This window comes from Microtus ochrogaster, chromosome 4 (assembly GCF_000317375.1).
Source record: "Microtus ochrogaster isolate Prairie Vole_2 chromosome 4, MicOch1.0, whole genome shotgun sequence".
Taxonomy (NCBI): domain Eukaryota; kingdom Metazoa; phylum Chordata; class Mammalia; order Rodentia; family Cricetidae; genus Microtus; species Microtus ochrogaster.
The window spans coordinates 91,634,326-91,661,843 of NC_022011.1; the positions used below are offsets into that span (position 1 = coordinate 91,634,326).

A 27,518-nucleotide genomic window follows, 5' to 3' on the forward strand; every position below is an offset into this window, starting at 1 on the left:
AAAGAATGATTCCTAATGATATTCTGCTATGCTCATATGTAGGTGCCTTGTCCAGTCATCAGAGGCTTCCTCCAGCAGCAGACGGAACGGGCTGGGAAACTGTGGTTAGGATGGATTGTATGTGAGAAGAATCTGTTTTCAATGTAAAAAAATTAAATGCCATTTTCTTTTTCTGAGTGTAAAATAAATTAACTCATAATGGAAGCATAGTTGTTAGTTTCAAATATTAAATAATTGCCATTTTCAAAGAACACCCACCCTTTTAGAACTGCTTCACAAAACTGTGTATTCTGTTACCATCACGACAAAAATGTGCAAGGTAACCTCCTATAGTACAGGTAATAAAAATCAATGATATCACGATGTTTAAAAGTACTATTTGAGGGTTTTTAAGATTGATCAGTGAGTTAAAGTGCTTGCTGGGAGCTCAATGGTTTATGTTAGATCCCTGGGACCCCCATGCTGGGAGGGAGGAACTAATCCCACCCCACACGTTCTCCTCTGACCTCCACAGGCGTAGCATTGCATGTGTGTGTTCACACACGTATGCACATAAAAAAGAATGTTGTTTGAGAGGCTGGGGAGATGGCTCATTCACCAGAGAGCTGGCCACATAAGTATTAGAATCCATGCCTGAGCTCAGCACCTAAGCAAAAAAAGAAAAAGAAAAAGAAAGCTGGCTGCAGTGTTTGTAATCCTTGCCCCATGAATACAGAACTGGAATCCCCGGGGGCTCAGTGGGCAGCCAAGTGTAGCCGAATCCGTGAGCTCCAGTCCCAGTGAGAGATCCTGACTAAAAAGATAATATAATAAAAGAGCAGTAAAAGATAAGATAATAAAAGGGTTAATGTCTACTGAGTTGGCCTCTGATGACCATATGTTACCCTCCCTCGAACTGTAGAGTTTCTATCAAATATTTGAAAAACTACCAAGCCATGCAATATAAAAATAAACTAAGCATCCAAAAGCTTTATTTTTCAGGAGCAATGATTATTTTAAAATATCTCATGTTTAGAAAAGATAAAAATATATATCTCCTAAAAGTAAAGTGGCAAAAACCACTATGAATGTGTCATAGTTTATTTCATTATGTTTCATTCATGTGTAATAAAACTCCTTTAAGGAAACAATAAAAATCACTACTAGGATTTTTGTATAGGCTTGAGGTGATTGCTTGTGAAAGAAACATGAGAAATCTATGTTGTTCCCCAGAAGTAACCATGCATGCAATTTTATCCTCTGGCCTTTTTTGAGCAGTGACTCAAAGCAGGGAAAAATCTTTTTCTTTAGTGAAAAAATTGACCAGTACAAAATAAGGCATGAATACTCTATTACTCATTCACAATTCATAACATCAAGAGTATTTTCATTGAAACATATTGCTTAGTCTTCCATGTAGCAGGGTGACCTCTGTAAGCACAGAAAGGGGTTCAGAGACAAGCAGGCAAAAATGACAATAGAGTATTTTATATACATCTGTCAATAGTGTACATGCATTCTTATGTTCTACAAGTAAGATATTTTATGTATTAAATATTCAAAAGTCTCTGATGTAATAAAAATGCTTTTTTCATAATTGAATTCCTTCCATTATTAAAGACAGAGCAGCACTTTGTGTTTGCAAAGGGGGGTGAGCAGGACGTCTGGGTGGGCGACTACATTTTTGTCTGAGTTTCCCCGTGGAATTGTTATGTCTTTTAGACGAGCTCAGTTTTGCTGTGCCCCAGCTGACAGGAAGATTTAAGTCCTCTATAGGTAAGGCACTTGATCTTATTTTAGGAGTGAGAGATTTCTTTGAATTATAGCTCACATGTTCACAGCTTTTCGTTGTCTTTGGACTCTGCCCAGGGTGGTATTTTTCATCGATTTCTTGGCTTTTCCTTCCAGTGAGACAAATACTGTCCATAGGAGCAAGGGAGGGAAGAAATGTTTGAGATGGTGTCTGCCCGAATGACCCAGTGGCTGGATCTTGCGGGCATATGGGGAAATGTTGACTGACTTTATACCCATAGACCAATTTTCTTGACTCTGAGTTCTCTAGTTTGACCGAGCAGAGGTCGTCTATTGTTATATTCTGATAGTTGTCCGATGGATTTTGAAGTGTAGTCAGTGTTTTAGAATTACACTGAGGAACACTAGGTAAAATTCCAGTTCTATTTTGTTGTAAAACTAACCCAGTACCAGGAATAAAAAGTTTTGTTTTTTGCTGCTTTGGCAAGCTGGCGATGTCTTTGTTTGATGCCCGTGGATGTCCTTGTCCATCCAAGGTGGTGCCCTTCCAGATCAGAGGGTTGTATATGACTTGTCTGTCAATAGGGCATGCGTTGCACTTCTGAAATAACCAACTGTCAATACATTTCCTGTGAAACTTGAGACAAAAAGGTTGCAGGTTAATCAGAGCTACAGCAATCCTACTTATATGAAAATTTCCCATCTAGTTGTATATTAAGACTATTGAGCAGAGAGAAAGGTAATTCTAACGTATCAAATTTTATGAAAATATTTCGAAGAAGTTATTTGTAATTACAATGTCTACACTGACCGATTTCCATTTCCCGCAGTAAAATGCTAAGCCCTTTGAATATATATATCACCTTCATAACTTAGTTAGAAACTCATTGTTCAAGGTATTGTTTTCATGCTAATTACTTCTAATGATAGAAAACATTTAAAAATTAAAAGGTTATAACCAACTAGAATTGAAAACAAGTCTAACAATCATGAGATGCAAAATAACACACATTTTTGGTTATTTAAAACACTACCAGTTTAAATGTGACTTTAAAGCTCAACATGTTTATTTAAGCAATGTTATTTTAGAAAAAAATATGATTATTAAGTATGACTGACAAGTTAAATTGCACTTTGATTCTAGTGGGTCTTTATGAATGATTTTCAATTAAGGAATTTTTATTTTATTTAGAGAGCTGTAAAAACACATGGCACAATCTAGGATTCTGTAGATTTTTTTTATGTCACATGTAACAAAAGTACATAGAAGGATACAGTTAAAACACCATGCATCCTAACTAGACAGTGTGTAAGGAAGCAAGTCCTCCCCGGTGTGAACATCCTCTGTGACATCTTGTCCACATGTGCTATTCAAGTGAGCGAGTGTCTGCACAGAGCACAACCGAAAAACAAAAGGGGAAACGGCTACTGCCACCTCATTCATGGGGAATGGCCCTTGAGGAAAAGTCAAAGAGAAGGACGTGGCTTTTACCTTGTGAGAACACGGCAGCAGTCTTGTATATTGGCCAAGACAAAAGGACTTCAAGCAGAGTCGACACTGGTACCCTGGAGCAAGCAGCTTGCTGTTCTTTGTAATCATCAGGAGAGGCAGTGTCTTTACGACATGTTTTGGTGTGCAAAACTGACTAAATGAAGATAAACAGAGAGACCTGAGCACCCATGTGTGATTATTGATGAGAATGTGATTGAAAGCACAATTTTTCCACATACGTAATACAATGGAACCCCAGGTTCTCTGCAAATCTTGAGTGAGCTGACTTCATATGGAAGACATTTTAATTTAGCCACATCAAATAGAAATACTAATGAGATTTTTGTTTGTACTTTAAAGTCAATAAAAGGTCAAAAATCTGAGGGTCATAAGCTGAAATTACTTCACTTTGAGCAAGTGTTTAGACATATCCTTAGAAACACAAACTGATTTATGTGTCAACTGGTGAAGTATGCGAACAGTCAGCCCAAATTCTCAAGGGTAGATGGCAGTTTGTGAGAAAATTCATTTGGGGGGTACCTGCTAACCCCAATATTTTTAGAGTAACAGTACAACTTTAAAAGCACATAAAGGTATTCAGTGTCAGTAGCAAGTGGTAAAACGTATAAAATGGTGTTTAAAAACAAAAGCTCAGGTCAAGGAGCTATTTTGGATGACATTCACATAGCTGACAGAAAAGTTAACGCTTTCCATCCTACAGATATATGACCATAATGGTAGAAAATCATTCCTGTTTTAAAGATGAGAGAATGATGTTTGTATACCCAAAGCTGGCTGATAGCATGTGCTCGGCCAGGACTAGACTCAAGCAGGCTGACTCAAGACCCTTGTTCTTCCAAGGATGTGAAGTGTTGCTTGGAACACCTATGCAATTACTAAACAAATAAGAAACCAAGGACCATATATAACCAATTCAAATGAAAAATTACTCAGAGGTCCCGAAACACAGGAAGTGTGAATTTTGCTGACTCTCACCCTTGCGTCTCTTGAAGATATTCTGTATTCACTTCTCCTTCATTTTTAATATCTAAATATTTTACAACATCTGACCTTTTATCTGCTGATCTCCATCTTTGGTTTCTCTTCTGAAATAGGTGTGAAAATAGGTCATAAAAATGTGTTATGATTAAGTAATAAAGGTTGCATATAGATAATACAATATTGTAAAATGCTCATTATAAGAATATCTACTTTATCACAAAATTATAGATTACTAGTAGCTCTCATATCCTACCATGAGGTTCCTAGAATGACCTTCTTCATTTCAACACTAAGGGGTTAACCAACAGAACACTAAGCTACACACGGTACTTTGAATTCAGTAATTTATTTTTCATTTAAAAGAGTTCCTTATTGTATGTGTATGAGTGCTTTGCCTACGTGTCTATCTGTTCAGCACACATGTACCTGGTGCCTACAGAGGACAGAGGAGGACACTGGGCGCCTGAGAACTGGGGTTCGGGAGTGTTTGGAGTCACCACACGCTCCTCCAGAAGAGGTAGGATTCCCTAAACTGTCCAGACTGCCTTTGGATTTGCAGTCCTCAGCCTTCTGAGTAGCTGGAATGACAGACGTGTACCACCATGCTCAAAGTCACTCCCTCTCTTCCTCCTATCTTCCTCATTCTGTTTAGTGTTCTCTCTGTCTCCACCATCCCTCTTTCTCCCCCTAAGACAAACATGAAATTACAGGAAGAGATCCTCTCTGTCCACCATGTAGGTCCCAGGGATTGAACTTGGATCCCTAGGCTTGACAGCAAATACCTTTACCACTGAGCTATCTTGCTAGTTTGTCCAGTTCTTAATGTAAAATATAGTATTTATAATCATAGGTGTTTTATTTTCAAGACAAGAAAAAAGTAGCATTATTCAGAATCATTATATATATGTAATATGTATACATTTACTGCTAGGTTTCACTAAGTAGCTCAGACTAGCCTCAAACATGTGACTGTCCTGCCTTAGCCTCCCGAGGGCTGAGGTGACAGGTCTGTACTACCAAATCTGGCTTCACTTTTAAAATGTGAAGTTCAAAGGATGCCTAAAAGTTCTATGGATTATTACTCGGGCCATGATGTTTTGTTTGTTTGCTTGCTTTTTGTTTTTCAAGACAGAGTGTCTCTGTAGCTTTGGAGCCTGTCCTGGAACTAGCTCTTGTAGACCAGGCTGGCCTTGAACTCATTGAGATCCACCTGCCTCTACTTCCCGAGTGCTGGGATTAAAGGCGTGCACAATCGCTGCCTGGCTCTAAAACTAATTTTTAAATTAAAAGTTCATTCCAGAGTGTTATCTGCTTTTCATGCTCTTGGATTTACTGTCCTATACAACATGATGGACGCCACGTTCAGTTAAAGGCGGGCCCCTTACCTCACGGAATGCAAAAGTGTGGGCAAGATGACAGCAGCTGTTGAAGCATTCCTGGCACAAGTGATACTCCACACACTCAGTGCACCTGAGACACAACACAGAAAACACAGGAGAGAAAAGTCCAGTCACTGCCACAGTGTTGCATGCCCCACACATGGCAAAGCCCACTCTGGTCCACACTGTGAGTTAGTTTCCTATTATTTCTGTGGAATTTCCTATAAATTTGATAGCTTAAATCACGACAGTAATTGTCAGACACTTCTGTAGAACGGAAGTTTGATGAGTCTCAAAAGGATAAGAACCAGGTGTTGGCCTGGTTGTGCCACTTTTCGAGGCTTCAGAGGGACATCTGTTTCCTTGGCTGTACCACGTTCTAAAGGCGGCTTCCACATCCTAGCTTGTGGTCCTTCCTCCGTCTTTCCTATAATTAACAGCTCTCTCTGCCTTTACTCCATAACTGTCTTTCCATGTCACTTCCTCTGCTCTCCTCAACTTTCAAGAGCCCTTGTGATTCCACTGTGTTTAGGAGGTTGGAGTCATCTTAGTTAAAGGTCCATGGATAAGAAACCTTAACCCTTTTACCACCTCACTCCCTTCAACATGTAACCAGACATAGAGGTTCTGCAGTAAACCTGTGGGTACACTGGGAGACATTCAGGGATAAACCTGTGGGTACACTGGGAGACTGCTACTATTTTGTCTCCTCCATGTCCTTTTCACGGTGCTTTCCTAGACCAGAGTTTAGGCCCCGGCGATTTCTTTCTCTAGTGGTCCATGGGACCGCAGCCCACGGACACGGGGTTTGTCACATGTCTATGCAAGCCTTCTTTCCAGCTGCCTCCTGAAGGCTAGGGTTACACTTGGCAGGGCTCTTGGATCCTAGAATCATACTTCTTCCTCCCCACAGAACGATAAATGTATGAGGTCTCAACAAAAGCTACTAATATAATTTGAAAATGTAAGTTTTTACAGAAGCCTGATTTCAAGCTTATGCTATTAATAATTTTTATTAGAAATTTTACCACTTAAAATTTTCATTTACTTGCTACAAAATTCACAAAATAAAGATTGTGAGCATGAGACAAACAGGCTTACTTTTAAATTTAAATTTTCTCACGTTTAGGATATTTCCTTGCAAAATAAGAAAAATATGCGCTCAGACATTGCAGAAGATGCAAGTGTTAATTTATTTCTTATTACTATTCATATGCGTAGATCCTTAGTCATGAATGAACATCACAAACCAGCTATGCTGTAACTCTCTTGATTCATCAGAGTAGGCTAGGATAAAAACCTAAGTAACTCTGCAGTTTAACATACACGTGATGTTTTGTGAACTAACCTGAAAGGGGAACCAGCTGAACCAGCCGCATCCCGACACCCTAACGGAGAGGAAGCTGCTGCTTGTATAGAGCGGAACTAGCTTTGGAGGCTAAGTGCAATGTTTGTTGCTTGAAGGAGAGTGGAAGACGGAGCCACAAACGTCCCAGATGCTGCTTTTATTTGTGATGGAAGAATGAGAAACTGGGAGTTGTTAGCCAAATCCATAGGCAAGCCATGAGAAGAAGCTGCTTCACGGCCAACCCAGAGGAGAACGAAAAGCCAAGGCTCTGGCGGAAGCGAGAGAACTAAACTGAAATCCCAAACAAGCTGACATTGCTACTGTGGAAGAGGGCAGCTTAGCGCAAGCCCACGCTAAGGCTCAGACTTACTTGTAGCACCTCCCCTCGATCGGCAACTGTTGACAGTTGTTGCAGGGAATTCCGAGGTGTTTGTCTAGTCGTTCTTTCTCAGAAGTCGTCGTAAGTTTGTTAGAGTTTTTGAATTCCTCCAAGATGACTTTTAATGGTGCAAACCCTTCCCTGCACAGCGGGCATTTTATCATGGAGCTGTTCGACCCCGTATCTTGATAACTGGCTAAGATCTTCATGCATTTTATGTGAGCGTTATTGCCGCAGCCAAATCTATCAGAAATAAAATTCAAATTTATCACTCATTGTATGTATTTGTTAGAGATATTTATTTCAATAAAAAAACTCTCTGAGACCATCTTTATTCCTTATAAAAATGCACTTTGAACTGATTTCTAGATATAGCTGGATTACAAATAAACAAAAATATAATTTCCCATCTTTATCAAAATTCCAAATATAACTTTTTCCCCACTTAAAGGAAATGGTAAGAAGATTTACATCATAAAATTATGTTTCATTCATAAGGTCAGAATGAGTATAGTTTTAACACAAAGGAAAGTTAACAGGACAATTCTTTAACTAGAGGGTGGAGTCCTACCCTCCTTTTCTCTCTTTTGCTTTTTGGAGAACTCATGTAGCATCTTAAACACATTAGCAATCTCTGCTGGGAGAAGTTATATTGCGGAAGTAGTTAGTAGGTTTTCAGTACTCAATGGAAGCAACCACAGGGAAACACGCAAAATAGGAGTCAACTATTTGTCAAGTGTAGAAAAGAAAAATGAATGAAACGAATTCCAGCAGCAAATGGTTGTTTCGATTTTTAAAGTCCAACTTATGAGTGCTTTTGTAAATAGCATGAAGGAGATCCTCTCGGCGAGGACTTTTGCTAAGTAGAAATTAAACAATTTAAGTTACAAGATAGAATTTCTTAAAAATTGAAAAGAGCGTTTATAACTTCAAAGTAAATCTTTATATCCAGAAAATACTGTTGCAGCTGTAACATTTCCTCCCTCTGTAAAGAAAACACAAGAGCTGGTGAGAGGCCAAGTAAAGGCACTTGGTGCCCCGTGATCTGAGTTTACACTGATCGATCACTGGAACACGCAGTGTAGTAGAGAAAATAACCCTCCACAGGTTGGGCCCTGACCTATATACATGCTAAGGCATGTACACGCCCACCTTCTCAAATCAGTCAGTTAATCAATCGACAATAAATAAATAAATCTTGAAGGGCTTAAAAAACAAACAGAAAACCTTCCTCTTCTTCCTTATTTACAGCAGAGGGCTGAATAACTGTGGAGTGATACTTCTAATTTTCACCCTTACAATGTGCCCTAGACATATTTAAACAGGACATCTCATAAGACATATATGAGGGAGCGAAAGAACACAGAAAACAGGAATCAGACAGAGAGGAAGCTTGTAAAGTAACTTCATAAGAATATTAGACTACGGGGCTGGAGAGATGGCTCAGAGGTTAAGAGCACTGGTTGTTCTTCCAGAGAGGTCCTAAGTTCAATTCCCAGAACCCCTTGGTGGCCCACAATCATCTGTAATGAGATCTGGTGCCCTCTTCTGGCCTGCAGGCATACATGCAGATAGAACACTGTAAACATAATAAATGAATAAAAAATGTTTTAGAAAAAGAATATTAGACTAGAATTCCCCTAAGACTTTGGGATCCAGCGTTAAACCCATCACCTGCAGAAGGTGACAGGGAGTCTTTTTTCCAGCAGCACCTCTTGACAAATGGGGCAGACGTCCTCAGCGCTGATGTCCTTCTGTTTGAGGCAGCCGTCTGCTTCCACACACGTGTTCTCGTCCCTTGCTCCACGCTTGGGAGTTTGAACCTGGTGGATCCCCCGTAGCAAGTCATTTATTTCTCCTTCAGTAAGACCCAGCTGGAAAGCAGCTAGCAAGAAACACCAAAGCCTTAGAATTCGGTGGCAAGAAAGGAAACATGAAGATGTAATAGCAGGGTGTGTTACATTCTTTCAAATACTAGGGTAGTACTAGTTGGATTATACAGTGACCACTTCTTCATCTTCTATTTAGAAAAAGAATCGTTAGAAAAGAGTAATTTACAAAGACAATTTGATTGTCCCCTCCTACACTTGATGCTAAAAATACTGCAGGACATGTTATCGCAGGCCTGAGACATGATAATGCTAACCCTGCTTTTGGCATCATGGTGACATTTTGGTCTTTTCATGTGCCTGTAAACTAATCCCTCATCAGCATGCAACAATATTAAAATAAGAGCAGGAGATATGACTCATTGATTAAGAGGAAGTAGTGCACTTGCAAAGGGCACAGGTTCAGACCCCAGAACCCTTACCATTGCAGCTCCAGGGATTCCAATACCCTCCTCTGGTGTAGTAAACACCCCACATTGGACAGACACACAGAGACACAACACATTTAAATAAATTAAAACAAACCGTAATAAGAATGCATAGGGAGAAAAGGAGCATGTGAATAGGTACGCATGGCTGTGTTTGTTAAGGGAGTGGATAACAGAGGGGTAGATTAGTTGTGCATATTTTCCTGTCTTTGTTCTGCGGCCATAGAGGAGTGCTTTGCTCATCAGGTTCATGTCAGACTTGGACAGTGTCCTGCAGGACAGCCTCCTAGACACTTACTAGATACCTACTAGACGCCTACTAGACACCGCATCGCCTGCACCCTGGGGAGCCCGGAATTTTCCTCAGCCTGCTGTTCTTACAATCAAGTGTTTGTTTATTGTTTTAATCTTAGAACCCAAGATTCCTTCTCTCCATCCGTGGCTCCTTTTCCTGTCTGCCCTCTCTCTCTAATTAAGCACAATTTAATTTCTAGTTGTTAGTCCCCCAAGTTCCGTTTATTTTGTATATTTTGAATACACATAAGTTAAATATTATATGCAGGAGTGTGAAAGCTCTGTTTTCCTAGAAAGACCCCTTTCTAATTAAACACCAGAAAAGGAACAGCAAAAATGCTACTTTTGTTTCAGCAAAGAAACCTTTGTTTCTTATCTGAGGTTATGGGGCAGGTGCAGGAGGACTGTGGGAGGAAATCAAACTTTAATTACCCAGTACTTGGAGGAGGATTATTTGACATAGAGAAACAGCAACATCTGCTCTCTTTAAAAAAGGAATTTCATGAAAGAAGCTGCCCGGGAACTGTTCTGTGTGAGAGAGCATAAATTAGAAAACAGCAGAAGCACTTGAGATGGTATGGAAGAGGTAATGTATGAGACCAACAAGAGTATTCTACAGGAAGTAGGCAGCTAGCCTGTCAAACAGCCTCAACCCACCACACAAATACTAATTCATTGTTTCTATGGTCTCGTGAACACGAGGCCAACAGAAGAACGTTTGCATATTTATTACGTATTATTTAGTGTGTGCGCCTCCCTTATTTTTAACTCACTTCTTTTCTGATTCTAATGAAATTTGCAAAGCTACCACCCATAGCCATTTGCTAATATATTCTTTACATATAAATCACCTTTGACTGTTTATTGGACTGAAACTGAAAATTCTTTCAAAACATTTCAGAGATTACACTTCGCAAATGTGTTCCTTATGTTGTCTCCGTGACTTATTTTTTTTTTTCTAAAACACATGGCCTCTTTGTACTATTACGCCTCTTTTGTCTTTTCATGTGAGCTGTTTCAATCCTTTCAGAATCATATTTTCTTTGTAATGGTAATAGTCTTTCAGGTTTCTTTCGCTGCCCCTTCTATTTTTTTGTTATTACAGCATCCATGTGTTGGTGCAGGTTGGAATTAATTGTCTCTGTATCACCACACAGCGGCTTCAGTAAATTATTGAGAAAAAAATCTTTCATCTTTCTTTCAAGTGAAAATAAAATAAGGCAGAAACATTAAACTAAATCTATTAAACAAATAATAATGAATGGAAGCATAAGTTTTGTATATTTAAAAAGTTTTTTGGAGCTATTTTGGATTCCTGCATAAGAATGTCTGACATGTGGGAAGGGAAGGCACAATCAAATGTCTCTCAGCAGTTAGCTCATTAACAGTCAAAAACTCCAAACAAAACACAATAATATACATAATCCAGACTCTGTGTACTTTTCATCTTTATGTGGCTTATTATATTTTATAAATAATATTATATTATTTTATTTCTGTATTTTTAAGGACCTCACTTTATATTTTTTAAATCATTATTTTAATCTATGACTGTCTTTATCTTTTTTCTTCTCTCTTTCAAGCATACACACATTTTTTTTTAAACACACTGTGGCCTGTGTAGAGGTCTTTTTGTCTGAATCTGTCCTTATTGTGCATCTGTATTGTTGTTGATCACATGACAGCGATCTTAAAACTGCTGCGTCAGTTGTCTGTACTGCTCAGCTTAGTGAGTGGTGCTCCTCCACCTCAGTTATCTGAGCGTCTAGTTTCATGGCGGAGCTGCCAGTGAGAGACATGCTCACCGCCCCAACTCTGGGATGCAGTGTGTCCGTGCTGCCACCAAATACCTACAGCACACAGCACATAAACTCCAATGGCATGCATAACCATAGGTTCTCCATGGCAGAACCTCCAAAAGAGCCCTCTGTGCCACAGTACCCAGACAGGAAGCCTTCTCTTAAAGGAGCTGTGCATCTGGTCGCAGCCAGCAAACAGAGCCTGCCTGAAAAAATACGCGACTACCAATAAGCCACGTCTGTCTCTGTTTTCGTGTGTCTAGAATCCTTTTTCAGGCTTTCTTGGGTCTTATGTGGACCCATGCCAAACACTGGGCACCATATGTAATAGGAGGTTTCTCTGTCCAACCCCGTCCCACAGCCACTTTTACATAATCACCCAGAGACTTAATATTAATTACAGAATTTGTACACGCGGAGTTCAGAGGACATTCAGGAGATGCATCCTTCCTTCCACCATGTGGGGCAGGGACTGCACTCTGGACCGCGGCTTGCACTGCGAGTAATTCTACCCACTGAGTCATCTCTGCGGTTCTCACCCTTGCCTTGTATTTAAGAACCTGAGTTTGAATGTGATGTATAAACTTTCATTTTTGTTTAGGAAGAAACTGTTTCAACTTCTTGAAGTGTAAAAACTTTGGGGAGAGATACTTACCAGATTCTTTAGGAAAATAAGCATTTGAGTTTAGAATCTGTTTAAATAAAATGTTCTTATTTTTGTTAATTTTAAATTAGCAAAGGATTAGAAAATAAAAAGCCAGAAACTTACATTCATGATTCCTTGGAAGCTTGAATTTTTTCAGCAAGACCCTAATATTCATGAATAGAAAAAATTAAAATGTTTATTTTTATATAATATCAAGACAAATTGTTTAACATGTAGACTGTAAAAAGGATTATTTGAGTTGCAATGCAAAAATGTTGTGAATAAACTTAAACTTAATTTTATGTCAGTCATAGTTGTGTTTTAAAGTGAGTCAATGTTCAAACTGACAAAGGAATTACGTCTGCGCTAAAGAGTTTGGTCAGAGGGAGAAGGTGCTTATCTCTCAAGACACGGTCCTTCAAAGGGTAGTGACAAAGTCCAGGTAGTCACAATGCTTTCTCTGACTTCCTTGAGAGCACCAAGGGATTGGTTTTCGTATGTCTACCATTTTAGTTCATAGTAGAAAACTTTCAACTCTCACTAACTAAAACTGTGACCTTTCAAGAGGGGTAAAACATACATTTTTTAAAAAATACAGCAAATGTGCTTCATTAATTACATTAATGTTATATACACTATATACTTGGATAATATTTGCATTTAGTTTATGGTTGGAATATTATATGAAATGAGTTATGGTATATTAAAATCAGAAAAGAATGACCATACCCTGCCTTGCCATAAAATAATATCGGAGACACCTATTTAAAGGGTTATGGTGACTCTGTACATTTGAAAGTATAACATCTTTATTTTTCAGATACAGCCAATAACCTATGTTAGTAGAAGTTCAATGGATCAGTCCCAAACCTGGTAAGGAAAGGCATTAGAAAGCAAGACACACAGTTGCTGACGGGTAATAAATGGTAAGAATGTATTTACTGGGACTGTGGAGATGCCTCCGCGATTAGGGCACTCATTCTCACAGAAGACCTGGGGTCAATTCTCCCCATCCACATGAAGGTTTACAACCATCTGTAGCTTCAGTTCCAAGGGATCCAACACCCTCTCCTGACCTCTGTGGGCACCAGGCACACACATGGTGCATATACATACATCCAGCCAGGCCAGTCACACACACACACACACACACACACACACACACTAAAATTTAAAACTAAAAAAGTAATTTTAAAAGGGTGTCGTTATTGATTTGTTGGTGTGACTATAGGAAGGCAAAGCAAACTTAAGCAGGCTCTCCTAATTGATAAGGTTGTCTTCCACGTGTGAAAGATAATTAATTACCCAGCACATAGATTTTCCTAACACTGTAGAAGCTTCAGGTTTGAGAGGTAAGCTTCAATTATAGTCCTCATTTTTATCCCAAAATGTTTATATTAAAGGTGAAAGTTGTCTGAAACCTGACATCCTGAAAACAACAATTATTTTCATGATAATGTATTTCAGAAGACAGGAGTTGTTGAAGAAAGTAATGTCACAAGAGTAACTATGAATTTAATCATTAGATTTCACATCTGTGCACATAATATGTATCAATACTTTTCTACATGATATTATTAAGTGTTTCTCTATTGAGTTACTCACTTTGCAGACTAAAATGGAATTCTTGGAATACTAAGAAACACATTGGTAAATTATGGCTATTTTAACTGTGAATCTTCCCAGTACCAAACTTCTTTATTCTTGCTGCATTCAAACCATGGACAATGGTGAGACGTGTTTCCTTGTGGAAGACTGTTGCTAACTCACTCACCAGCAAATGTGCTTACACAGTTCCCACCTCTTCAGAAACGTGGGGCAGTTACATTCATGAGGGTTTCCTAGCAAAACCTTAAGAAAAAAAGTAAGACAAAAAAAGTTTAAAAACAAGTTAATTTTTAGAGTTATAGCAAAACTAAGCTGATAAAAGTAATTAAATTAAAAACATTTAAACTAGTTTAGTTTAATGATTCTGAACTGAATCTGTGATTGGCTAGCACCTTTTGAGAAATAGTCTTTCTTCACAATCTAGGCTGGTTTTCCACTTCTGTCTTCTTTACCTTTGAAAACAACTGGCACTATGGATTAACACATTTTTAAAGAAAGATCTATCTTCTGTACTTAGGTGAAATTAAATATAAAATTAAAGCATTCACCCCAAACTATTATTTTTTAAGGGACAGAGCTAAAGGCATTTGCCTTTTGTAAGACGGTTTGTTCATCTGAAGTTTTTTTTTTTGGGGGGGGGTTATCTGAACTTTCCTTCCATGAGAGAGAATTAGATTCATTCAAGACTATACAGTCTATAGCTGTTCGTTAAACACAATAGATTGTGTAATCGGCAAAGTAAAAGCGCAGGCTTTGAACAAAGTACAGAGTGACGAACTGTATCCGGTACTCAGCTACGAGGCAATAAGTTTACATTTCTAAAACACCTGGCAAGTGTTCTCATCCTGACAGACAAGAGGCCATGGATATAGGAAGCATCTCTTTTAAGGGAAATAAATGGGATTCTTATTCACTCACACAGTTTTCAAAGTATCTTTTAAACTATCCTCTAATGAGTTGCTACAGCTTTAAAAACAAGTAAAAAGAAAACGATCTCAGCTAGAGACTGTTCTAGAGAACCTGATTTGAATGGGTTTTCATTTGACTTACAGGGCTGGTGACCACTAACAAGGCGTCCAGGAATACACATCCCACACACCAAACATTCATATCACCCTCTCCTTTATTTGTTTTTAATACTAAAGTTCAAGGTCCCATCTTACAGGAGTTGGACTCAGTTCGAGTTTCTAACTACCAAGAATCTTTTCTGATAGATACTATTTCCTTTTGTAACTTGCATAAAGTCTGGGGAGCCCTTGTGGGGGTGAGTCCTCGGCTGAGGCCCATGTCTGTGCAGGGTTATGAAGTGGGCTTCTCTCCTCCCCACCCCCAAGACCCAGGGAAGGTGGGGTACGGTCGGTCGGTCGTTACTCGGAAATTCCCCTTTTCTGGCTCCTCCTCCCTCAGTAGAAAGCCGGTGGGACCGATCTGTCGCAGGAGATAGATGCTGCTGCTCAGCGCCTGCTCTTGCTGCCAGCTGAGGCTATCATCCAAGTGTCTTCGTCTTTCGGAGGCTTTACAGCCTCCGCGAAGCATCCTGGGCGGCCCAGGCGCCACTTGAGCTAGGCTTTCTGGGGCGCCTCGGGTCTCTATGGCAACAGCGTGCGGTGCAGTTGCCGTGGTGACGGTAGCTCTGTTCTAGTTGCCCCAGTGTGCCTTGCTATAGTTAGGCCTGGAGAAATTCCAGAAGTCCACTCGCAGACTTTCAGAGCCGGGGCCACAGGCACATGGACAAACCCCTTCGTCTTTTTGCTGATTGGCTTACAGGAAGAACTGGTGAGAGCCGTTTGTTAGGGCAGTCGCAGCCCAGTTACAGTGTTCGCTCTGCGTATTTCTCATCCATAATATAATAAACAAAAATGAACAACAGCAACAACAAAACACTCAGCATGATGGCTGTTGTTCCACCAGCGTTTTCCAGGGGCTTACAACAGGATTACACTGAGTAAGTGACTGAGGGAAGATGGAGAAACTAGGGGTAGCTTTAGGCAGTTCAGCTGGGTGTGGTGTGGTGTGGTGTGGGGTGTGTGTGTGTGTGTGTGTGTGTGTGTGTGTGTGTGTGTGTGTTGATGTATCTGTTTAAAGTGTGTCCACAGTCTCTGAGCTTACAAAGCTCTATTTTTAAGGAGTTAGATATATTTTTTTTAGGTATGAAAAGTTTACCCAACAATCCACAAATTATTTCTAAACTTTATTTCTATCTTTTTAATTGAGAACTATCCTAAAGTATTAGTCAACAGTTTGATTCATGTTTACTGAACGGGAAGCCATTTTGCTGGATTCTCTGGAGGACATTGAAAGCAGGAGAGATCTCTGCGTGGTGGCTGGGTTACAGGAATAAGAAGGGCATTGATCCTATCTTCTCAGGGGAGGAGACCACCCCTAGATCAGGTCAAGAACCTGAAAAGAAAATGGCAAAATTCCCACTCCAGAGTAAAGATGGTGGCGAACCATCTTTGACAGGAACCTCCTTGACAGGAAGCGAACCATCCACATAAATACCACGGAACCTCACGTCCAAGGTTTGAACTGACTGAATTTTATTTTGCTTTCTTATTAAGTAGTGAAGAACTGACAGCTACACAACCATTCTTCCAAGATGAGCATCAGTGAAATGTAAGCAAAGAAAAACACCATATCAAAAGAAAACTCCTTCAGGGCTTTTTAAGAGATCAAGATAAATTGTAAATTCATTTTATATAATAGTATTTATAATTTAAAAACTTGGAATTAATGGATTTCAATTCCTATTTTCTATGTAACAGAATGAGTCGGGCTTCATCTTGAAGACACTTTATGGAGTCATTCTTCACCCACCACCCTCCATGTGCCTGGTGTGTGTGTATGCACACAGTTATTTAAGGAGTTAGAAATCAAACATCAATAAATATTTAAGCTATTGCATTTTATTTAGAATGATATTTTCTTCCTATGTGATAAATAGCATATTCAAAAGGTCACATACTTAAACTATAAATTATATAAGTTGACTATAGTTCCTTAATTCCATAGGAAAAGTAACACTATTCATGTCCTCATGGGAGTTAAAAAGGGAAAGTACAGATTGCTAAGCAGAACTGTAGTCTAGCTGGATGACATTTGTTTTTGTAGCTGACAGTTAAAACTTTAAAAACAGATTAGAGTCCCCTCATGTCCCATATGCTGTCTTCATCTTTTGAAATTTTGATGACAGGAGTAATGTTTTTTGCAAATGCTTCAACTTGGAGAATTAAAATTTATTCTTGAATTTACATTATTCTCCATGTTATATGCCAAGGCATATTTCTCCCAGGAAAATGGATGGAGCTTCACAAACTTTAAATTTGTTTCATAAGTGAGTTATTAATGCAGCTGACAGTAGAAGGCAGGTGTTAGTTAATATTGTATCTGCAAACTGAGGTGTGGAAAAGCTAGACTTGCAGTGTTAGCACAGAAGGAAGAGGAGGGGGAGTCGGTTTCTAATCTTAATATGGATGTATTTAATTAGACCATGAGTGATGAACATTGGGATAGACTGGTGATGACTGAGCATTCCTGGGACTGGAGTGTGTGGGAAAATACTTCAGGAACAGAGCTAGGAAGGCATACTGTACAAGAAATCTTCAGGAATATCCTGAGGTGTTGAGAGAAGAAGAAGAAATGAATACAGTGCTTGGCTTCTGCCCTGCCTGGTTTTGTGTAAACTTGACGCAAGCTCGAGTCTTCTGAAAGGAGTGAACCTCAAACATGGAAAAATGCCTCCGTAAGATTCAGCTGAAGGGCATTTTCTTAATTGGTGATTGATGGAGGATGGCCCAGCCATGGTGGGTGGTGCCAGCCCTGGGCTGGTGATCCTGTATTCCAGAAGAAAGCAAACTGAACTAACCATGGAGAGCAAGCCAGTAAGCAGCATCCTTCCATGGCCTCTGCATCAACTCCTGCCTCCAGGTTCCTGCCCTGTTTGAGTTCCTGTCCTGACTTCCTTTGATGCTGAAGAGTGCTGCGGAAGTGTAAACCAAATAACCCTTTCCTCCCCAGGCTTTGGTCATGGCATTTCACTACAGTAACACTAATCCTGACTAGGCCAGCTTAGAATGATTAAAGGCATAAGGAGAATATAAGAGTTTATGTTTTCCTCTAGTAAATGTGTACAAAAGAAAAAAGAAGATATAGAATTCATTAAGCTCAAGACGGAAGAAACAGCACCAAGGGCTCCAGTAGAAGGTGCCAACATGGTATCTCAAGCAAAATATAATTGTTTCAGTTACAGTGTGACTGTGTAAATGTAGTGGACACCAGCAGGGAACACTCACTGCAGAAGTGACTAGTAAGAATCTAGAAGACATTTATGAATTTAAGACCCTCAACTTTTGTTATTAGACTCAAATTTATACACATTTCAGCTTCTTCATGCCCTTTCTACCTTCTTGGGGGAAAACAGAGAGAAGAGTGTGTGGTAGTCTGTTTTAACTGTCAGCTCGACACAATCTAGAATCACCAGAACGAGAGCGCCAATAAGGAATTTTCTGGATAAAGTTGGCCTGTAGATAAAGCCAGTGAGGGTTCTTTTTCTTACTTGTGTTAATTGATGTGGGAAGATCCATTCTCAATATTGGCAGCAATGTTTCATGGGCCGGACCCTGAATTATATGAGTGGAAAAAGCTAAGCTGAGTGAGCAGGCAAGCGTATATTTCCCTTTCCTTGATTGCCGATGTGGTGTGACTTTAAGTCCCTGTTATGATGGGTTCTAGCCTGGAATTCCGGGCAAGAATAGTCTTTCTCTTTGTTACTTTTGTCTGGCTAATTTAGTCACACAACTGAATGAAATCAGAATGGAGTCAAAATAAATTCTAAACCTTTCTCTTTATTGTCTAAGATAGTCTTAGCGCTCCATTCAAATCAACTAAGCCTGAGACCATTTCCCCTGCTCACTTCGAATTCCTGACTTGCCTTGCCGTAGAACAATACTTCAGAAAATTTCCAAAGGAAAATTCTCACTTCTCTGAGACGCGAGCATTCTTCTAGCCTTTTGATGGTATCAGAACCCAGTGAAATTCTGAAGAATATGGGCACCACCCCTTTGATAAAGGGTTATACAGAAAGAGAGGACTCCTAGACCCCACCCTCTGTGGCAATGCAATCCCAGTTTAGAAAGATGTCAAGTAATGAATACAATGGCAGAGTCACAGTACTAACTGCCCTGTTCTCACACAGCCATCCTTTTCCACTAGCTCATCCGAGTGCTCAAAAATTCCTCTTCTTATCTCAGTGAAGTTGAGTTTGATCTCTTTCCTTATTGCAACAGCATTTCATGAGGTCTTATGTGCCTATTTAACTCCACCCAGCACAGTTTTCTTTGACAATAGATACTATTTAGCTAAGATTGTTGAACTGTTAATTCACACTAAATTACATTTAGCAAAGACTTTTCTTCTTGTTGCAGTGAAGAGAAATCGAGGCTATCAAAGATGACGGAGTCATTTATAGAGAAAATCTATTCCCATGCTTCACAATCGAGATATAAGAGAAATAAATTGGAAACTCGCTGTATTATTAGGACTGAGGGGCTGGAGAGATGGCTCAGCACTTAAGAGCACTGTCTCTTCTAGAGGACTGGGTTCCATCCTCAGCACCCATGAGAATAGAACTTGGGACCTGCTACCTATGTGGCAGTTCTTACCTGTTTATAGCTGAAGGTACAGAGGATAGGAAGGACATCCTCGTCTTGTCTCCAGAACACCAGGCATGCATGTGGTGTAAAAATGTACATATAAACAAAATACCCATACACATTAAGTAATAATTAAATATATAAAATGATAAAAAGATGCCTGATGAGTAATACCAGTTTCTTTCCGATTGAAGAGTATAAGATAATAAAAAATAGACTTCAATATTAAATTATGAACACAGCAAGAGATGACTGAAATATATAGAAATCTAAGAGTAACCCTAAGGACTGTTGCCCTCATATAATTTTTTCTCTTGTGATTATGTGCTAACAGATGGCAAAGAAGGTATTGCAGATGCACTAATCGGGTGACTGGGTTATTTGAAAGGGAAATGACCTGCTAGAAAGTTCTAAACACTTCAAAGTCAGAATCATCTCAGGCCTGCAAGATTAGCTTTTGACTGACAGAGATCAAGAAAATGAGAGAAATTAAACCTACAACATCAAGAAAACTGGGTTTTCCCCCATCAAACTAAATGGGGTGTAAAGCAGAGTCTAGCTCAGAACTTCCGAATGAAAGCATAGCATGGTTGGCAAATTAAATCCATTTCATGTGACACAAGGACCTGCCTGGACATCTGACCTATAGGTCTGTGAGCAGGGAATATTGTTTTAGACCACAAGGCTTCTCATAATTTATTTCACAGAAGTAGAAACTAGAGGTAATGAAAACACCACCAACAACAAAATGAAGGGGGCCATGCCAATTAGCCACACTGGGCTGGGTCCAGGCTACTGCCACGGGACTAGGAGAACAGGCTCTACCTCTTCACCTGAAACGATGTATCAATGGCTCAGATGGACCCGTTCAGCTATCACCCAGACCCGCATTCTGGGCGTGGGGTTGGCTCACCCTACCAGTTGCCCCATCTCTGACCTGCTGGAGTGTGGAAAAGGACCAGTCCTGCAGAAAGATAACCGCAGGATCTCCGCAACGGAGATAACAACAGGGTATCCGAGAGGAGCTTCCATGAGGGTCCAGTGGTGATTATGTATCAGAAACCAGAGGCCTTGAACCACACCAATGACTCACTGAACATTTTGCGGGTGGGGTCGATTGGACAGAGGGGGTACCTTCATGGCACACCGCAGCTCCTGAGGCCACTAGGATGAATGAAGAGGTGTTGGAAAGATGATGAACGAGGTGAGTTTGTTGTTGTTGTTGTTCATTTTGTTTTGTTTTTAATTAATTTTGGGGGAGGCATACTGCAGGGTGAAGGGAAGAAATAGAGGGACTGGGAGGTAGGCGGGATTGGGGAACATGATATGAAATTTTCAAAGAATCAATAAAGAATTATGCATTTAAAATACTGACAAGTAACAGTTGGAAGAGCTGATTGGTAAAGGGAACAACACTTACATGAGCAGGGAATGGTTCTCACTTGCTTGCTAGTATTGGGTTGGGCAGCAGAATCACTTCCAATAGTTTTGGGTAAAAAGGAATTTATTATAATTGATGAGTTAATTTTCAAGCTGTCTAGGAGAACAACAGGATCAGACTTTGGTCTGTGAGGCACTCAGGGGAGTTGTTCCCCTGCACCATGGAAAAAAATCTCCACCACATCCAAAGAACCTGAGGACTGGACATCATACCTTCGTGGTGTGTGTCGCTGAAGCAGTAACAAGGAACTTCATTATTATCACTGTCCTTAGACCACAAGCTCAGAGCCTCAGTTTTGCCTTTGGGAGAGTTATCAGGACTAGGCTGTGTGTTTCAATACTAATGGCAACACCATCTGGGAGAGGTAGTACTAACAAATTACCCAGAGACCAACATGGGTAAGGAGACTGAGAGGCTAAAGGAATCTGGCAGCTACAGATCCAAGACATTAGAAGAAAAGTCTAATCAGAATGATAACCTTTGGTTGATACTGATTTTTTTCCTCATTGTCTTTTAGAAAAATTAATCACGCATTTTGGTGACTGTTGGGACCGTTTGGAGTCTTGGCCTCCACTTGCTTTCCCCTGCTAGTGACCTTTATTGGCCTTCTGATTTGAGCTTCTGAAAGCTGTGTCCAGCTCTGCTTCCTGAGCATGTGTTGCCTTGTCCTTGATTGAGGAACAGGAGATGAGGTTGTCACCTGCTGGCTCACCTGACTATGTTGGGTATATAAGCCTCCATGGTACTATTCAATAAGGGACTTCTTTACCAGTGTGTGTCTTTGTGTCTTTGTGTGTCTTTGTGTCTTTGTGTGTTTCATCTCCAAGAGCCCGTCCACTATCAATCAGGTTTTTAATATATGACCTGTTAGGGGCAGGTTGTTTTTGAGCTAAACCATAGGGTTTAGGAATAGACATAACTTTCCATGAAAGTATAGATTATTCTTTGTTTTATAGTTTCATTTATGAAAAAAAAACCCAAACACATTTTTACTTCAGACCATGTAATCTCCTTCATCCTTTCTCTATTTATGCAACCATATCTCTCAATTTCCTCCTTCTCTTCTTCCTCTTTCCCTTAACACACACACACACACACACACACACATCAGCTGTCGGTCCATCCCTAGAATTATGAAGCTTCTCATTCAGTCTTGATACTGGCCCCTCAGGACCCTTGTGTAGAGTACACAGAGACTTCAAGAGACTTCTCTGGGTTTGGTTGATGCCCAGCCTAAACACACTCAACAGTGGAACTATACACACTTTCCTGTTACATTTGGAAGTAATTTTGATTGCTTAATTCTTCCCTTTTCCATTCTAATGAGGCTTTTGTTTTGCTTTTTGTTTACAGCTGAGGGAGCCATGGCACAGCAGGGCAAAGGAATTCATTTCCCGATTCCTCCCCAAGCTCCTGAGGTATACTCGTATTTCCGGTGCAATTTCAGCAAAATCAGAATGTTTACTTAATTATTCACTGACCAATGTACTTAAAACTCCAGCAGGAAAGACAACTTGGAAAGTCCATGAATATTATCTCTGGGGACAGAAAGAGCTACAACTCTCAGTGTCAGGATTATGCTGGCCTTTCCTGTCACACAGCAGGATGAAACCAGAAGTACCCTATCTCTTTTAAGAGACAAACTCTGCCCACTCCCAATCTCCCTCTTCCAGCTGAGGCAAGCTTGTCTTGGCTCTCTCCTCTCTCTCTCCCTCTCTCCCCACTGTTCTTTTGAAGAGACAGTTCTCTGTCTCTTTTCTCTCCTTTCTCTCTCTGTTTCTTTCTCCCTCTTTCTCGCTCTTCCCCCATCACTGTCCCAACATTCTTTAAATAAACTCTATGCCCAAGCTCTCTTTGCAAGGCATATTCTGTTTTTGGCTGTGTTTCTCATCTGACATGGGACCCAATTAGGATTCAGACTAAAAGAGGTATTAACTGTTTTGTGTAGATCATTCACTGCCTTTCAGCTTGTTTCACCCAATAGTCTCCTACAGGTGTAGCACAAGAGGAAAATCCTTTGGAATGGATTTATCTACACCATAAGAGCATAAAATACAAGCTTCTCACCTCACTCTATTAGTAAATCATGGAACACCTGATGTCAACAATTATATGGATTTGATCATTGCTGCATTGTATTACCTCTAACTAGCAGTCAGTTTTTAAGAATGTTACAAAACTTTTACGGATTTTCAAATTTGGTTTGCAGTTACTATGGAAAGATAGGAAATCATTATCCAGCTGGTTAACTATGTAATTTCCTTATATGAACTGAATTTGCGATTAGAAAAACTGTCCACCCTTCTTCCATTTCACAGACAGACACTTATTTTATTAATGGTTCATCTAAACCCTTAGGACGGAATTTATGGTCCAAATGTAGGGTAAAAGGACCAGCCTGGTCCTGAAATCAGAGCCAGCGAAAGAAGCATATCCTGGTTATAAAACCTGAGCCAGTGAAAGAAACACTTTAGCCTTGAACCTGGAACCAAAGAAATGCACACTGATCCTAAAACCAGATCCAAAGAAACACACCTTGACTCTGGAACCAGAGCCAGTGAAAGAAATACACCCTGGCCCTCAGAATAGAGTCAAAAGGCTAAAAAATTAGTGAAAGAAACACAGTTTGGCCCTGAAACCAGAGCCAACTCTGCCCCTGGCCACCTAAACCAACCAGTTCTGGAGCAGGAAAACTAACCAATCCCTGGGCAGAAAATTTGCTCCCTGGGAAAACTGCCCCTAAGAAGTCCTATATAAGCCCCTGTGCCTGTTCAGTTGTTGGCTGTCCTTTCCTATCCTGGTAAAGACAGCCATTCTCCTGGACTCCTTCTTCCCAGATAAATCTTTCTTGAAAGAATTTTGGGTGGAGATCTTCTTTTGCTGGCAAGGAACAGAAGCTTTGCTGAGACATTCCCTTGTATGGTGTGTTGAGCAGAAAAGTAATAATTGTTGCTGGAGCTGGAGGAGATTGCTACATTTCTGCAGGTGTTTCCCCTTTAGCAGAGTGAAGCAGAAGAAATAACATCTTGGGTTGGAGCTGAGAAGGGGAGGGGGCGGTGGAGCGCAGCTCAGCTGTAACTGCTCTCTCAGGGAGGAGCAGGATGCTATAACCTGTGGGGACCATCCTCCACTGCACTCCAGCTTCATGTATAGCTTGACTTCCTGACAAGTCAAGACCTCTTTCCCTCTAGAGCTGTAACAACACTTGTACCAGATATCCATCAATCTATTAATTTTTTCTTCAGCTCAACAGGTAGAACTGGCTATTTTAATTAGTCTATTATGGTTGATTCATAAACCCTTATCTATAGTTTCAAATTCTCCCAATGCTGTAGGATTGTTTCCAGCAGTAGATCCTACTTGTGCACACTCTAGTCTCCTTGTTTTTGTTGCAGAAAGAAACAAACAAGCCGATGCATTAACTTGTCCTATTTTTACATCTCCAGGAGAAAACTGGGAAAGAGAATTCATTTGTTCTTACTTTTAGATGGATTCACTGAAACATTATGGATCCATATTTGGTTCCTCCAGCCCCAGGCCATCAAGGACAACTACTGAGGGTGAGAACAGAGGAGGTCACCAGAAGAAGAGCAAACCTCCAGTTCAAGAGCAGAGGAGATACCAAAAGTCTGATGCGATTCTTTCATGAGAACACAAGGCCGAAAAGAAAACGCCAAATCCTCAGCTTACTTGTGGGAAGGAAAGGAGACAATGTAAGGAATCATTGTAGGACACAGGCCTGAAAACGGAGCACGGCTAAATAAATTGTCATGGATGGCAGTATATGGAAAAGAAGGGGTCATTTTGTCTTAACAAACGAGTTTTTAGAATTTTGGTGAAAATAAGATCTACTTATTAGTTTTTTTTTTTTAGTAGGCTAATTTTAATTTTTATTTGCATGGAATTTGGTGAGGTATTGTTTGAAATCCAGTGGGCTCTGTTTTCAATTTCTTTCAAATACTTCAAGTTAAATTGACAGTAATGCTGTCTTGCAGGTACTTATGTGCGGATGTGAGTATGCTTTTGTGATTCTGTAGGGCGAAGGGTGGCAGCTTTGAGGTTCCACTAGGTGTCAGTAGAGCACCGCACTGGGTTGGCCAGGCAAGTCCTTGCTTGTCTCTGAGCAGCTTTTACTCATCTCCTGATTGATGAGGCACGGAACGGAAACTCCACCGTGTAATTATCTTGTGCAGGGCAGTAATCATTCTTTGCCTACCTTTTAAAGCCATTCTAATTAGCGTCAACTGTTTAAATTAATTCACGTTTGGTGCTGATTCCCAACAAGGGAACTGGAAGAGAAAGCGACTTCACACAGCACAGGAAAGTCGGTCATGTGTGCACTTCCTGTCTCTGTGCTCAGGGTTCTCAGTTGGTGGCTTTCCTCTTCAGGAGGCTATGAAAGACATTTGAACTAAGGGAAGATCAAATATATAGCGTTTCCTCTTTCTGCTGCCCCGTTTATAAATGTGCTCTAAAGGATATGGTCGTAATTGAGCAGCTTAGTGCCGTGGAGACTGGTATTCTTGCTCCTTAGAAGACACATTGTATAAGCTAGGTATTTTTAACTTTCCCCCCACTGGCTACTAAAGCGGCATCATTTGTGTTAGCTTTGTCTTGACCCTGACTTATCCGAATGTACTTTGTCGTATTTGAAGTACAGAAAAGATTCCTAAAGTTGGCGTCCGGGTATGTGTGAAAATCCTTTACTGTACATTTTCACCTTCTTCATGTGTAAGAGCTTTGATGTTTTTGCTTAGCATAGCTCTTACTACAATTGTTTTTGAGATAGGGTCTCACTATGCAGCTCTGGCTGGCTTTGAACTCACTATATACACCAGACTAGCCTTAAACTCACAGAGATCCACCTGTCTCTGCCTCTTAACTGCTGAGATTAGAAGTATGCACTACCATATCCAGCTCAAATTATATTTTAAATGAAAAAAATTTATGCCTAAATATTGTTTTAAATAACAGGACATTAAAATGACATAAAACTTGCTTTTAATGTAGTCAATATTTTGTAAGTTTTGAAATAAAAGTGTCAGGCCAAGATATTCTTATTTTCATCAGGTATTTTAAATAATCTATGATTCTTAGGTATGGAATTAGGATTTTATAATTTTCCCTTTAAATTGTTTTGAAATTGTGGGAAAAATCAACTCTGTTACCCTGTGTTTTTATAATAAAAGAATTTTTATTCAGTGTGCCCACAATAATAATAATAATAGTATAATAAAAGCCAATATTTAATATAAAGCCACCAACATAAATTGTAACAATTTGAGGTTATTAAATTATTTCATAGATTAGGGAAAATAAATATTTGCTAAAAGGATGAAACAAAGGCTCCTGAAAAGAAAAGTTTATTCAAATGCTAATAAAACTTGATTACTTATGAAAGTAGAATTTTGAGGACTTGAGAAAAACTTTTGGTGCCTCCTGATTTAGAGGCCTGGGTGGTAACATTCATAGCCAGTTGAGACTTCAGGAGGGCACAAATTTGGCAGGGAAGACAGTAAATCCAGGTTTGGGGATTTTGAGGTGGCATAGAGACTTTGTGTCAGGAGCTGACTGTCAACGTGTCCTGTTAGTAGGAAAGTTTGAGGTGGAAATAGTGATTGTGGTGGTTTATATGAAAATGGCTCATACAGAGTGCCATTATTTGAAAGGATTTGGACACGCAGCTTTGTTGGAAGAAGTGTGTCACTATAGGGGCGGGCTTTAAAGTTCCAAAAGTTTAAGCCAGGCTCAGTGGCTCACTCTCTCTCCCACCTGTCTGCAGATCCAGATGTAGAACTCTTAGTGCCTTCTCCAGCACCGTGTCTGCCAGCATGCCACCATGCTTCCTCTCATGATGACAATGTACTAACCCTCTGAACTGTAAGCCAGCCCCAGTGACATGCTTTCCTTTGTAAGAGCTGCTGCGGGCACGGTGTCTCTCCACAGCTATAGAAACCCTAACTAAGAAAGACACTGATTGAAGTGGATGAAATGACTGGGAGCTGCCCGCCCGAACGCTGCAAACCTTCTAGAAACTCCCAGAGATACACCCAGAGTTGTAATAGGTGATTCTAAGTACAGCCAAGGTGGCAATGAAGATTAAACATCACAATCTCAGAGTTCATTCAAGGAGGAGAGGATGGGGATAAAAGCAGACATCTTGCAAAAAGAACATTTTAGAAGTGAAGCAAAAAGGTCTTAGCAATCAGATTCAAAGGCAGCGAAGCATTAGCCATTGAGTAGACGATTTCAAGGAAAGTGGAATGGCCACCAGCATCTTATACCACAAAGAAGCCTTGCTTTATGGGATAAATGTATGAATGGATTTTGAACTAGGAAGCTGTCAGAGATACATACATGGACAGGTTCTGTGGAGTCAAGGGAACACAAGGAGCAGAGGAAGTGAAATTGGTGAATATCCACTGTGTATT

General features: G+C 40.0%; 1 protein-coding gene across 1 annotated transcript; it reads right to left on the reverse strand.

The window, feature by feature from the left end:
• Positions 1-1,232: 1,232 nt before the first annotated feature.
• Positions 1,233-15,531, reverse strand: Zswim2 (zinc finger SWIM-type containing 2). Its single transcript, XM_005346656.3, has 9 exons — positions 15,367-15,531; positions 14,162-14,238; positions 12,511-12,551; positions 9,006-9,216; positions 7,323-7,574; positions 5,611-5,695; positions 4,220-4,329; positions 3,224-3,377; positions 1,233-2,368 (listed from the first exon to the last, which is right to left on the reverse strand). Exons 1-9 carry the CDS (start codon positions 15,529-15,531, stop codon positions 1,571-1,573), a joined length of 1,893 nt encoding a protein of 630 aa, XP_005346713.1. The 3' UTR covers positions 1,233-1,570.
• Positions 15,532-27,518: the final 11,987 nt, after the last annotated feature.

Excerpts from the sequence above, each read along its gene's own strand:
- Zswim2 (XM_005346656.3), bottom strand. The coding sequence starts at position 15,531 with ATGCTTCGCGGAGGCTGTAAAGCCTCCGAAAGACGAAGACACTTGGAT. Across the intron at positions 7,575-9,005 it reads CTCCCTGTCACCTTCTGCAG|ATTTGGCTGCGGCAATAACG; the intron begins GTGATGGGTTTA and ends TATTTCTGATAG. Across the intron at positions 2,369-3,223 it reads TGCTGCCGTGTTCTCACAAG|TTTCACAGGAAATGTATTGA; the intron begins GTAAAAGCCACG and ends TTTTGTCTCAAG.